The 15,898-nt window shown below is 30.2% G+C and overlaps 1 protein-coding gene across 1 annotated transcript; it reads right to left on the bottom strand.

The window, feature by feature from the left end:
• Nucleotides 1-2,083: 2,083 nt before the first annotated feature.
• On the bottom strand, nucleotides 2,084-13,091 carry LOC136228884 (indole-3-acetic acid-amido synthetase GH3.10). Its single transcript, XM_066017374.1, has 4 exons — nucleotides 12,758-13,091; nucleotides 11,329-11,430; nucleotides 7,449-8,287; nucleotides 2,084-2,761 (listed from the first exon to the last, which is right to left on the bottom strand). Exons 1-4 carry the CDS (start codon nucleotides 13,087-13,089, stop codon nucleotides 2,226-2,228), a joined length of 1,809 nt encoding a protein of 602 aa, XP_065873446.1. The 5' UTR covers nucleotides 13,090-13,091; the 3' UTR covers nucleotides 2,084-2,225.
• Between the last annotated feature and the right edge of the window lie 2,807 nt (nucleotides 13,092-15,898).

Genomic DNA, 15,898 nt, shown 5'->3' with positions numbered 1-15,898 from the left:
CTCTTATTTCTCAATAAATCACATAGTGTCCTTGTTGCTTCTCTACTTGAGCATCTCTTATGAAATCACATAGTGTTATGGCGGGGGCTTAAGCATCCAATGGTCACTGAAAAACACTAGAAATTTCTATGGAGGCTGTATTAGGAGCTTTAATTTTTTTCTCAAAAAACATCCAAAAAATATCAATTGAGCACCTATAGATTATCGGATAACTTCCCAAGCATCTTTTTTCGGTGAATCCTGGATCCTTCCTTATGTATAGAACCATGGGTAAATTGCATCAATAGTCACTAAAATTTAGGGTTACTGAATTTCATTTTATTTCAATAAAATCATTAAACTTTGCTTTTTATTTCAATAAAGGCATTGCAACAAATTCATACAGAAAAAATCACTTGAACAGTAACATGGCAACCACATTGTAAAGAATTTTTTAATGTATAACATGACAGTCACGTGGCAACCACATGACAACTTTAAAAATAAATATATTTTTTTTACAACACGTGCAACTTCAAGCATTTGATTTATGTAAATAATAACTATAATTTTTATTATTCTACAGTAATCTGACTGTCATGTCATGCATAAAAATTGATCATTTCATAATGACTGCCAGGTCACTGTTCAAATAATTTTTTCAGTCTGAAATAGTCGGAATCACTTCATCGAAACAAAATCAAGTTCGACGAACTTCAGTGATTATTAGTACAATTAACCCAGAACCATCTCAAACCCGAAACAAATATTATCTGATAACCTAACATTGAACACAAAGCTCTAATAACATGTAAACAAACGCTCAACTCACTCCAAATAGTATTATAAAAAAATACAGACCACCTCACATGCACAAAAAGCCTGTAAGCAACGTGTGATGCCTACATTAACAAAAATTGATCTAAAACTTCTTATTCTCATTGTGAATCATTGATCTACTCATAAGCATTGCTATGAAACCGTTTAATAGTACAAACACTAAGAATTCTCAAAAGAAATGGATTTGTAATGCATCTTGGTGTCTTAAATTGGCTCAAAGCACCACCATTAGCTATGAAATAATCCAAAATCTTCTTAAAAGTTCCTCTCTCCACAATGCACAATTCAAGAGGGCCAATTGAGTGAGATTTCCTTAAAACAACATACCTATAATCAGCAAAAGATTCATGCATTTTGTTGCAACATTGACTTAGAATTTCATCTTCAACTTCTCCTCTTATTTCCCAATAAATCACATAGTGTCCTTGTTGTTTCTCTACTTAGAGCATGGCTTATGAAATCACATAGTGTTCTGGTGGGGTCTGAACATCCAATTGTCGCTAAAAACGCTAGAAATTTTCGTGAAAGCTGTATTCGAGGCTTTTAACTTTTTCTGTAAAAACATCTAAAAAAATATTAATTAAACACCTATAGATCTCCTTTCAAAACACCTATAGATCACCAGATAACACTCCAAACATCTACTGTCAATGAATCCTGGATCCTTCCCTACGTATAAAACCATGAGTAAGTTGCATCAATAGTCACTAAAGTTTGGGCTTATTACTAGACTTCGTTTTATTTCAATAAAGTTATTTAACTTTGCTTTTTATTTCAATAAAGGCATTGCAACAAATTCAGATAGAAAAAAACACTTGAACATTGACATGGCAACCACGTTGTAAAGAATTCTGTTATGTATAACAGGATAGCCATGTGGCAACCACGTGACAACTTCAAAAATAAATATTTTTATTTTCGACACGTGCATCTTCAAGCAGTTGAATTAGGTAAATAATAAATATAATTTTTATTGTTCTACAGTAATCTGACTGTCATGTCATACATAAAAGTCTATCATTTTCATAGTGACTGTCATGTCACTGGTCAATCAATTTTTTCTATCTAAAATAGCCGAAATCATTTTATTGAAATAAATGACTTTATCGAAACAAAATGAAGTTTGATGATTTTTTTGAAACTAACGTCGAACTTCAGTGATAATTAGTAAAATTAACCCAGAACCATCTTAAACCTAAACAAATATTCATGAGTAACCCAACATTGAATACAATGCTTTTTAAATGATGTAAACAAACGCTCAACTCACTCCAAAATGTATTATCAAAGAATACAGATTACTTTAACTGTGTAATTTAAGCAACGCGTGATATCTAACGTTAACATACTCAACAATGTATACAAAATTGATCTAAAACCTCATATTATTGTTCTTAATCTTTAATCTACTCATAAGCATTGCTATGAAACCTTTTAATAGTACAAACATTAAGAATTCTCAAAAGAAATGGATTTGTAATGCATCTTGGTGTCTTAAATTGGCTCAAAGCACCACCATTAGCTATGAAATAATCCAAAATCTTCTTAAAAGTTCCTCTCTCCACAATGCACAATTCAAGAGGGCCAATTGAGTGAGATTTCCTTGAAACAACATACCCATAATCAACAAATGATTGATCCATTTTGTTGCAACATTGACTTAGAATTTCATCTTCAACTTCTCCTCTTATTTCCCAATAAATCACATAGTGTCCTACTTGCTTGTCTACTTGAGCATGGCTTGTGAAATCTACAAGTTCTACTCTTGATTTGCTTAGAATTTCAACCCCCTTTTCAACTGAAATTTGAAGGTCTTTTTCTGTGTTTTTGTCTATGTTTACTGTTAGTAGTAGCTTTCTTCTACATATGAAGTTCAATTTTGGTGTACCTTTGTGGAATCCTGATACTTCTACTACGTCGCCTAGTCTGCATCTGTAAAGCCCTGTAAAAAGAAATGCAGAAATTAGAAATTTCTGACATGATAAGACGAGTCAGGGAAATGACTCTGACTAATCATATGGAACATACAAATAACATAATATGATTTTGATACGATAACCCAAAATTTCTATGCTTACGACTCTAAACTCGAAGATTTAGCAATTTTTCAGAGTAAATTGCAACAATGATCACTGAAATTTAGGGGTTTTTTACATGGAGTTCATTTCGTTCGATAAAATTATTGACTTTTGTATTTGAGTTCAATGACATCATTCTGGCTAATTTGTGTGTGAAAACTCACACAATGTTAATATGACACATAAGACAGCTAACTATATATCGACTAATAAATCCAATATTGGACAATAGTTCGTGTCTTAGGGTGTACGTGTATCACATGTCACATGCATGACTATCACATTTCTACCACATGAGACATAAAAGAAATTGGATTAATGTTAATTACAACAAGTTTGGGTAAATTACATCCATGGCCACTGAATATTCATTTTCACAGTATTATCATTAAATTTCAAAATATAAAAATCACATGATTTTACATTTTCTAATATCGTGGATACTAAACTTCAATCAACGCCTCAAAATGACCGTGAATTACCTCAAAATAAAAAATTGCAAGAATTAATGATATTCTAAGCAATCTAATTCTTCAAAAATTTCGTTTTGAGGTTATTTAAGTGTTATTTGATTAGAAAAAAGAAAGCGAATTTTTAGGTGAAAGCTAACAAAATGGTGATTTTGGAAAAAAAATGTTGTTTTATGAAAAATATCGTTCTAAACAACTTTAATTCTTTACATTTTCATGTTAAGGTCGTTAACGGTTATTTTGAAGCGTTATTTAAAGTTTAGTAGCCATAATAATAGAAAGTGTAAAATTAAACGACTTTTATGCTAAGTTTTAAAGTTTAGTCGGTATACTGTGTGGTCTCTAAACGAGACCCGATTAATATCCCAAAAACACAATCTCCAAGAAAATCAGAAATTTCTAAAAATCTCTAAACTCAAAGTAATAGCAAATTTCAAATTAAAAAAATCAGACTTAATAAAAAAAAACTATAAAAATTAGAAGTCATAAAGATTTATTATTATTATTATTATTATGGTTGTTGCTAAAATTTGTGTATCCATAACATTTTTATAATATGATATTGAGACAGAGTAACAACAGATTAAAAAAAATAAAAATTGACTACTACTAATAAATTTTGGACAGTAAGACCATGCCTCTGTTTAATTTGAATCTTGGACATTTATGACATCAGTATAGTTAGTTATTCAGCATTAAATATTACAATAACTAAATTAAACATATATATCAATCATGGTTGGCATATTTTGTAAGGATGTTTCTGTGATTTGAAGTTTACAGACCTGCATTTAAGGTTTCTTCTATTTATAAATCAGGGCTAAGATACAAAAATACCAATAACGTTTACGATCAGGAGCAATTTTACTTTTAATATTTAAAATTGTACAATTTTACCCCTAACGTTGATAAATTTGGTTAATTTGAGAAATAATTCATCAAACTGTCTTCTTGGTCATGAATCTCGTCATCTATACTTCACATATAGTAACAGATCACAAACATATAACTAAACGTGAAAAAATTAAAAATAATATATTGTCTTTTGTATGAGTTTGACAAAAAAAAATTAAATATTTCACTGAATTTATAAATATTATTAAATTACAAAAATATAATTTTTTTTAAGAATTACTGATATGTAATTGGTATAGAATAAGGAACAAAATAATTGTGTTTTATAATAATATCTGAAATTGACTCATCTTACCAACATGAGAAGTAAAATTGCTCTTGGCAGCCAACGTTATGGGTAAAATTGTATCATTTTAGACGTTGGAGTAAATTGCTCTTGACTGTAAACATTAGGAGTAAAATTACACAAAGTTAGATGTTAGAGGTAAAATTACTCCTGATTGTAAAAGTTATAGGTATTTTTACACTTTATCTCTGTAAATTATAAAGATATTATTTTCACTAAAACCCTCTAAATTTACCTAGGTAACAAACACAAATTCTGACTCTTTTTCCCTCAATTGCATCCCTTCTAACAAATAAAATTATTTTGAAACAGAAAATTTTGATAAAACCACTATTTTTTTTTTATGGACACTAAATTTTTAATTTTTTACCATAAAGTGTTTATAAACTTTTCAATTACATAAATGTTTTTACAAATGCATAAATTCAGAAAGTTTATTTTTGTACTATAAGGGGATTAAATGTGGAAGGACTAAAGGATAATTTACATAAATGTCTATACCAATAGAGGACTTAAATTAAATCCAATCATACATGGAGAGAAGTCCTATCAATTTTCCATATGATTTATAAGAAAATATATCTACCATATAAGATTTAGAAATTTGAGATCTGTACTAAATGGAGAGAATTAAAAAAAAAAAAAATTATTCCCATTTTGACCTAATATATTATTTAGTGGTTATATTTTAATAATATGTTTTTTGGTCCTTAACTTTTATTATATTCAATAATTTAGTTTCTTATAACGGACTAAACTGTTTAATAATGCAAATTAAACATTAAACTGTTGAATAGAATAAAATTTAAAAACTAAACGGTGTATTATTAAAATACGAATATGTTAAGTTTACAAAAAAAAAATTAGGGTTAAGGTGTAAAAATACCCCTAACGTTTTGGATTAGGAGCAATTTTACCCCTAACATCTAAAATGGTGCAATTGTGCTCCTAACGCTGGAAGCCAAGAGCAATTTTACCCCTAACGTTGATAAATTGGGTCAATTTGAGAAATAATTCGTCAAATTGTCTTCTTGGTCATGAATTTTGTTATCTACACTTCACACGTGCGTCATTTTATCAGTAACAAATCACAAATATATGTTGGAATGTGAAAAAATAAATAAAAAAATATTATCTTTTGTACAAATTGGAAAAAAAAATTAAAAAAATTCACCGAATTTATAAATATTAATCTCTAATTCTATTATTAAATTATAAAAAATATGAAATCCTTTTTTATTAGAACGAATTGGTATGCAATTGGTGCAGAATAAGAAATAAAAATATTTGTGTTTTATAATAGGGGTAAAATTGCTTTTGACTTCCAACATTAGGGATAAAATTGCATAATTTTAGACGTTAGAGGTAAAATTGCTCCTGACTCAAAACGTTAAGGGTATTTTTACACCTTAACGTAAAAAAAATTATATCCGAAATTATAATATGATAAGAAAATAAAAATCAGTTTGCCAGATAATATTATGAAATTTTGGAATAAACACATTGCATGTGCTCTCTAGACAAGAAAGGGTGCATGTCATAAATTTTCTGGATATGATAGCATGTAATTTTTTTCGCATGAGTCATAGGTAAACTCTCAACCACTAGACTAAGAAAAATCTGCTCTCAACCACCAGGCTAAAGAAAAATCTGTATCATATATTTTATCGGATTTTTTTTATCTGTCTAAATTGTATCTGCTCTCTATTATTCTGTCGTTTATACCTTTTTCGGATTTAGCAAGAGCGGAAACGGTTTATTTTATCTGTGGATCAACAAATCTACGTGGTTGCAATAAAAAAAAGATTCAGATCCGAATGTTCGGAATTACCTAAAGGATATAAAATGTGGATTCCAGATGCTTTTCTACTGATCTGGATTTACAAGAAATATATGTTATATTGTTGTTTGATGTTTTTTTATACCTTTTATGAATTTCTTTGCTCTTTGTAGTAGTTTTCATCCATTCGTAGATTTTGTATTGGCTTCAGCCTTTACTTGTATAAAATTTTATTCCTTGTATTTTGTTTGTTGTACTTCTCTTTTATCTAATGAAAATACAAGCATTTTTCTCAAAAAAAAAAAAAAAAAAAAAATCTCTTCTATTTAAATATTTAGTTGCTTAAATGTTTTTAAATAAATCTTATCAATTTTTTTTAATAAAATTACCCAATTACAATTAAATAGTAAAATTTCTCAATGAAAATGATATAAAAAAATTGAGTAAATAATTTATTAGATATATTGTTTAGTCCTCATATTTTAATAATATACTATTTGGTCCTTAATTTTTGTTTTAGTCCTTCAAATATTTGAATTATTGAACAATTTAGTCCCTCTATAAGGAACTAAACAGTTGATCAATAGAACAAAAGCTAAGGACTAACTAATATATTTTTAATATACAAGAGCTGAATAAAAATATATGGACTAATAAATTATTAGGTTAATTTCAAATCAAACCATGTGGTTACACACTTTTGCATATCGGTAGATGCGGTTTTTTCGTTACAAACCAAACCTTGTGGTTTTGCAAAATTTTCATTTTTTGTTCCAAATTTGGTTGATAACGACCTGAAAATGAAATTTTTCAATAATTAAAATTGTTTAGCATCATATTTACTATATAAACCTATTTTTTATTTTTCAAAATCATCGTTTTGGAGTTTTCTCTTTTTAAACAGTAACTTTTCTCTTCATATTTACTAAGAACTACAGTTGTTTAGTATCATATTCGAGGTCCTTATCAGCCAAATTTGGCAAAGTCAACAAAAAACGGAAATTTTGCAAACCACAAATATCAATCCGCAAAAATGTGTAATCACAACGTTTAATTTAATTAACCCTAAATTATTTATCTAAGAAATTAAAAAAACTGACCTGTAAAAGTGGTGAGGATAATCTCATAAAGTTGTCCAACTTTAACTTTGGAGAGAGGAACAGGTTGATCTTCAATGAAATCATCAATGGCTAAACAATAATCCTGTTGATTATGTCTATATAATGGCATGAATTCAAAGTAAGAAAATGTGGGTATAACTGCAAAAGTAACATTTTCAGGGGGCAAAAAAGGATCAATGTTAACCCCAATCCAACTCTCAGTTGATCCATAATCAGCACTTATTAATGGCAATTTCATCCCTGAATAATGCCTTAATTTCTTCAAATACGGTTGCATTGAACCCGTCATTATCGAGTAAACATACTTAGCATTAGGCCATAATTCCGGTATCAATCCAACCCAATCAATCAATTTCAGTCTCTTGCAAGTACTCTCAATTTTCGAAGCTAAATTAGGGTTAGGGTTTCGAGATCTCATGATTTTAAGAACCGATTCTCGCATTTTGGGGAAAGTTATTCGCGACACGTTTAGTTTTTCGTCGCGAATGTCGTTGCAAATGTCTTCCCATTGGTCCTCGAATGATCGGAAAGCTTGGACGATGCTGTAAGCGAAAGTGGAGGTAATGAACTCGATTTGGTCGGAAAAAAATAAGCCGAGAAGGAGATGACAGTAGGTTGATTGATTGTAATCTCCAGATGAAATGACTTCTTGGGGGCTACAAGTGAAAGATTTGTTGTTTTCTTGTTTGATTTTGAATTCTTCACTTGCATAGTAATGTGTTGTTGCTGTTCCTACTGTTAATCCTCCTTTTGTTTTGAATTGTTTGCTGCTATATATGAATTCTAGGACTTTTCCTCCTTCCTTGATTGGATAAAACCTGTATTGATTAAAGAAATTTCGGTTAGATGATGTGGCGGAGGGAGGGAGAGAGTGCGCGGAGAGTCTGTTGTGTCACTGGGAAGTCACTCTGGGAGTTTGGAATCCACTCCGAGAGAGGTGATTTCAGATGATCGTTGATAAGTATGTCCTAGTCGCATACGGCTAGGAACCCACGTGTAATGTCCTAATCGTATGCGACTAGGACATACTTATCATGATAAGTATGTCCTAGTCGCATATGGTTAGGAATTTCCTAACTGTATGCGACTAGGACATACTTATCAATCATCTACTAGAGAAGAGGATAGGAGGTGTTGTGTCACCGGCAAGTCACTCTGGGAGTTTGAAATCCACTCCGAGAGAGGTGATTTCAGATGATCGTTGATAAGTATGTTCTAGTCACATACGGTTAGGAACCCACGTGTAATGTCTTAATCATATGCGACTAGGACATACTTATAAGTATGTCCTAGTCAAATATGGTTAGGAACTTCCTAACTGTATGCGACTAGGACATACTTATCAATCGTCTACTAGAGAAGAGGATATGAGGTGATGTATGATGCAATGGCACCTCGTATTCTCCTCATTGGGTTCGTCATGGTTATTACGTTATTTAGAATTCTCATACACTGGAGGAGGAGAGAGTGAATAAAGTGTTTGTTGTATTACTATTAGTCACTAGGAGTCTAGAATCCACTCCGAGAGAGGGGATTCGAGACGATGCTCTACTAGAGAAGATGATAGGAGGTGCTATATGCTACAATTGCACCTCATAGCCTCCTCCTTAGCTTTGCAACGATTATTATGTTATTTAGAATTCTCATGCAGTGGTGGAGGAGAGTGCACGGAGAATTGTTGTATAACCAACCACTAGAAGTCTGGAATTCAACCCCAGAGAGTTGATTTCAGACGACCCTCTTCCACCGGAGAAGAGGATATGAGGTGTTATATGATTGCACCTCATATACACCTCATTGGCTTCACCGCGGTTATTACGTTATTTAGAATTCTCGTGCAATGGCAGGGGGGAGAGTGCACAAAAGTCTGTTGTATCACCTCGGTCATTGGAAAGTGTAGAATCCATCCCGAGGGAGGTGATTTCAGACGATCCTCTGCAAGAGATGAGGATATGAGGTGAATAGAATTGCACCTCATATCCTCCTCATTGGCTTCATTATTGTTATTATGTTATTTAGAATTCTCATACAGTGGCAGAAGAGAGTGAATAGAGTATTGTATCATGACCCGCTAGAAATCTGGAATCTATCCAAAGTGGTGATTTCAGACGACTATCCACCAAAGAAGAGGATAAAAGTATTATGCTACAATTGCACCTCATATCCTCCTCCTTAGCTTCACCATAGTTATTACATCATTTAGAATTCCAATGTCTTGGTGAATTGGGGGTCATCCAAATGACATGGAAGACCGGATGCTTAATATAAGAACTCGATTTTAGAAGGTCCTACTCCACTAGAGAAAAGGATATGAGGTGTTATATGCTACAATTGCACCTATCCTCGATCATTGGCTTCGCCACAGTTATATAGGTTAATTATAAGGGTAAATAATTTGTTGTTCATTGAGTTTCTACATATTAAACCAGTCAATTTTTTTATTGTAAAAAATAGGATTAAAGTCCTATTTGGTCTCTTGTGATTTTCAAAATTTTGTCATTTGCTATATGTGGTATTATTTGGTAACATTTGGCCCTTGAGCTATTCTCATACGTGACATTTAACCAATTTTAAATGGAAAAGTATTTCATTTGTCTATTTTTTCACATAACACAATTTTTAACACGTGACAATTATTTTAATTTTTTTCATATAGACTTAATATGTGGATAAATAAGAAATTAATTTGTTTCTCATTTATCCACATATGAAGTCTATATAGAAAAAAATAATTAAAAAAATTGTCATGTGTACATGTAACATGTCAAAAATTATATCATGTGGTAAGAATTAACAAATCGATTAGCTTTCCATTGAAAATGAGTTAAATATCACATATAAAAATACATCGTAAAAACAATGTTACCAAATGACACTACATGAGAAAATGATAAAATTTTGGACACTAAAAAACCCAAATAAGCCTTTATGTCTAAAAAATATATTATAAAATTGTTGAATTTTTTAAAATTAACTAAGTCAAAAGTTAAATTTTATATCTTTATAAAATTTAACTTTTGCTTAGTCCTTCTCCAAAGACATTTTAAATTTAGAGTATTTTTTGTTTTTTCATCTCTAATAGAGCCGGAAGATCTTGCGACATTTTTACCGCAAGGTCTTTGAAGAGTACCATTTTGTCTTGCGATAAAGATGCCGCAAGGCAAAAAAAAATTATATTATTTTAAAACTTTCTTTATTTTTTTTTAACTTTAAGATTTAGGTTTAAATTTTATTATTTATTTACTTTTTTTTACTTAATATTAAGGTTTATATTTTTTGTGAGATATATACATTTAGGTATAGTATTAATTATTTTATATTTTAGTTTAAATATTATTTATTTTTTAATTGTATTATTATTTAAATTATGTGTATATTTTTAATATTTGGATAAATTTTAATTTTTTATTTTTAAAAATTATAATGATACTTATATTATTATTATGTGTTGTACATTTAACTTATAAATTGCAAAAAAATATTATTATGTGAAAAAATCAATATAATAATAATAAAATATTGTTGATTAAAAAGAATATTTTTTGTGTTATAAATAGAGTAGATGGTTGGAGAAATTTTACTATACCAACTCTATATTTAAAGATAAAGTAGAAAAAAGTAAAATTAGAATAAGTAAAATAGAATAGATGATTGGAGATAACCTTAATAGAATTATGACAGGGAAACTACGCTGTTGATCTTGAAAAGGTCAAACACTGTATAATGATTTTTTTTTAAATAGATGGACCGATTAGTATAATATACACGGATACAGTGATTATTAAATTATTTACCTTATTTATAATTCTTTTATTTTATCTCATTCAACTTCTTTTTTTACTTGTACTTTTTAAATTACCTTGATCTATAGGCAGCTGCCAAGGTGAAAATCTGAAGAGTAGTTTGAGAGCTATGGCGAGTGAAAGGAACATACTTTTGTCTACCTTCTGTGGTACCAGAACTACAAATTAAACCATAAAAAACAAGTATTATTATCCACTAAAAATCTTATAAAAAAAACAAGAAAAAAATAAACTAATTAAAATAAAAATCTGAAAAATAAAATTATTACATTAAATGGTTTTTTTTTTTTTTGAAGCAAGAGATCCAACCAAAAGTCAATTGACTTGACATTTTTACAGTTGAATTCATTGGGTTAAAATAAAAAATAGTAAACTAAAAAATGGATTTGGAAAATTTCTGAACCATGGGCCCAGTTAAAAAATAAATGCAATCTAAATCCGTTTATTTATCGGAAAATATTTTTCCTGATTTTTCGGTTTTTTATTAGTAAAATAAGTCAAGGTAAATTTTACGATAGTGAAAAAAAAATATATGAAGAAAATAAAAATAATGTTTTACCTTTTGAAAATATAAAACTTTTTTAGAATCCTACTCAATTTTTATTCTAATCATTTTAAAAATTGTAGCTATCCACTATTTTTTTCCTTTTTTTTCGGTTGTTATAGTCAAACACAGTATTTTTATTTTTCAACAAAAAAATTCAATTACCCAGTATTTTTCAAGCACAATACTTTCGGACAAGCAAATGGATAATGTTTTGTTTAGATTGTCAGAATACATGCAAAATCAGTGTATTTAAAATATCGATTTCGAAAGTAAAGAATTCCGTGATTAAATCAAAAGTTCAATGTGTACTACTACTGTAACTGAAAAAATTACGACAGCTGTTCTGACATCTTAAACCCGATGAGACACCCGTCAAATTCTTTGATTTCAAATCGGTGTTCTGAATACCAATTTCGTGCGTCTTCAACAAACCAAATTATCCCCAGATTTTTTTAACTCGACCTTTTTTAAGTATTTTTCTCTAAAAACAACATTATTCCCTATCAAATGCTCCTACAACTCTCAACCGAAAGAGTTGCGGCAGCTATTCTGACATCTATCACTAAACCCAATGAGACAATCACCACATTTTTGCTTCCGAAACCAGTGTTGCGAACACTAGTTTCGTACAAAAACCAATAACGAGCATTAGACAAGATTTTTTCCCGAGGAAAATCCCAACGAAATAGGTTAACTAAGCTAAATGTTGTTGCACAGAAACATAAACAGACACTCGAAAACGTTATTTTTAAAGAAAATATAACTAGAAAACCAAAAAGAAACAGAAACAGAAACCACGTTATTTCTAAGAAAATATAGCTAGAAAACCAAAAAGAAACAGAAACAGAAACGAAAGTGAAATGTTATTCCTAAGAAAATATAGCTAGAAAACCAAAAAGAAACCGAAACCGAAACCGAAACAGAAACGAGAACCATACCTTAAACTAAGAGTAGTAATAGATTCTTGAGTGAGCAAAGGAGAAGTTTCTTCTCCATCAGCAATTCTTTGAATAAAAGGCTCAATATCTTTATGAGAAGCAAGAGGTACTAAAGAAGTATAAAGATCTTCCAATGTAGATTCATCCAATTCTTCAATCTTGATTTCTCCTAACCATTTCTTCAAGTACTCAACCTTGCAGTTCAGTTCAAGAATCCGGCGGAGCGTTTTCCGTTGGACAACTCCGGCCGTCTCCGCCACACGGTCGAACCAAGAGATAATGTTGCCGCCGGCGCCGTTTGCTACGGTGGTGGTTGAAGGTGGTTCTTCCATTGATGAGATGTCAATATATCTTTTGTATTGTACCACTAGCTTGTTATATAAATGGAATTTGTGGTGAGGTGAGACTTATTGTTGAAGTGGGGCATATATGTATATAAATATATATGTATATAAATATATATATATATATATATATATATATATATATATAAAATATAAAAAAAATAGTATATTTTAGATTAAAAAAAAAATCACTTCAATAATGATTTAATAGCTAAATTGGATATTGTTGATTATTGGGATACCGGTCAAATTTTATCCTAACGTTTTTTAAGAATCGCTGATTTAGCTCTAACGTATAAAATATAGTTTATATTTAACCTTAATGTTTTCAAGGAAGATCAATGTTAACGCTGCGTTACTGAAATTTTGAAAAAAATGGATTTGACTGTTATTTTAAGTGTCACATCAAACATTTCAAACAAGTTTATCGATAAACTGAAATAGTTTCGTATATTTTTTTATTGGTTATTTGTAGACATGTCCACGGATCCGGGTAGCCGTCCAGCCCACCTAGGATCGTGTCCCCTTGAGCCGGACTTGGATAATGAAAATTGATCATATTGCGGGTTTGGGATTGATAAAAATAGCACGGGTCGGTCCAGCCTGGCCTGCCTATTAATATTAAGTATTAATTTATATATTAAATATTTAATTTAAGTATAAATTTTATTTTTTATAATAAAAAATTATGTATTATTTTTAGGCGGGTTTAAATGGGTTGGGCTTGATATTTAATTTTAAAGCCCGAGCCCAGTCAAGTCCGAGCCCATTTGAATTAATAGTGGGCTGGGCTGGGCTTGAACTGAACATTTTTATATGAAAGCTCGGTAGGCCTGACCCATGAATATATCTAGTTATTTGTAACTATATTTGTAACACAGTACACATTTTAGAAACAGTGACAAAAAAATTGTTAATTGTTAGTTATCAGCATTTTAACAAGTTTTTTTAACTATGTTAGCGACCCATTAAATATATCTTAGAGATGTAATTGAGTTTGGAAATATTTGATATGACAACTGTTCTGACATCTGTTTAATTCAGCACTTATTTTAAGTTAAACATTATTAATAAATATTTTAATATTCAATCCTTATTTTTAATATTTATCAAACAGTTATATCATTTAATAATTTCAGCATTTATAATATTCAAAACTTAAAATTCAGTACCTATTTTTTCACCAGTTAATTTTCAGTTTTATCAAACAACACCTAAGCCATAAAAGCAGGCTTTATACATCCCTAGCCCCTATTAAAATATTCAATTTACCACCTGAACTTGTTTAAAGTGTCTTATTAACCCCTAAAATTCACATGGCGGAGTAAAAAGAAATTTCAGGGACGGACCGTCAGTATAATTGGAGGACTTAACCTCTAAACGAACCTAAAAATACATTTTAGAATGATGGAGGAATGATTTTGGCCCCACGCCTAAACCCCCGACTGGCCCCAGCCCGACCAACTAGCCACTCTATAAAAAAAATTATCCCCTATAACTTTATCATGCGTCTGTCCTATGTATTAAAGCCATGTTTAATACGTTATAATGAGCTTTGTAATGGACTGCCCATTACAATAGAGACTCATTACTATGTTTGGTTAGTCATATCATTTTTGTTGTAGTGGAATCACAAATATATCACTCATTTTTTCTTTACAAATTTATGCAATGAGCATTACAAACAAAATAGGTATGAATCCTCATTACGATAATACGGAAATAACATGAAAACATAAAAACCGAAAAAATACTAAAAAGAGAAAAACGTAAAAAAACTGAAAACAAGAAAAAATGAAAAAAATGTGAAAAACACGAAAAATGTTAAAATGAGAAAAACAGAAAAGACAAAAAATGAGAAAAACAATGAAAAATTGAAAAATGGAAAAAATGGAAAAAAACATGAAAAACGAAAAATATGAAAAACGAAAAAACGAGAAAAACGCAAAAAAACCCATGAAAATTGCGTTTAACTAATATAAACATACGTATTGTAATGATAATTTTATTTTTATCAAATTTATTAAAATTTACCAACCAAACATGGTAATGGAATTACAATTCCATTCTATTACATTACACATTTTATTATATTACATTGCATTACACGTACAAATCTTGGTACACATGATATAATTAGCAAAATAAATAAATTTCAACGGTTCTTGAATGTTCAAGAATTGAATAAGAAACACTCATTAATAATACATTTTTGCAGCAAGAAACAAACTCTATAAACCACTCAAATTTATATGTACGACACTTTTTCCACCACAGGACATGCAAGCAAAGTTCTGAGTGATCAAGTTTCTTGTTTTCTTTTAGAGTGAGAAAGAAAGATTTTAGAGAGAGAAAGAGAGATTCTTGATTGATTTAAAAGATAAGAAAATATGTGACAGCCTGCAAGGGACCAAAACCGACCTGCCTTGACACATTTGTTACTAGTGTTTGGTTGGGTTTGTATGTGGGTTGATTGATTGGGTCCTTTAAGACTCTTTAGAGTTGTGACATGTGTCACAATTCTAAGTTGGATCTTTGAGAGGACCATTGTTCAATAATTGAATAAAGGGTCAATTTGTTACGTACGGTTTTGATCACATGGACCTTAATGATCATGTAGTATTTGGTTATTCACCTTTAGATTTGGGTTTGTTGGAATCTTATGATGGAGATTCAAAATATCATAAGGTTTGGATTTAATAAGCCTAGATCTAACAGAGAATCACCAAATTCATTTGGTCATTACGGTGCATGTGAACATGGTTGTCGGCCTTTAAGTGGCATGAAGGGTTAATTT

The sequence above is a fragment of the Euphorbia lathyris genome, chromosome 5, assembly GCF_963576675.1.
Source record: "Euphorbia lathyris chromosome 5, ddEupLath1.1, whole genome shotgun sequence".
In the NCBI taxonomy this organism is placed as follows: domain Eukaryota; kingdom Viridiplantae; phylum Streptophyta; class Magnoliopsida; order Malpighiales; family Euphorbiaceae; genus Euphorbia; species Euphorbia lathyris.
Note: the sequence above shows the minus strand (reverse complement) of the source record. Positions and strands in the feature narration are given on the sequence as shown.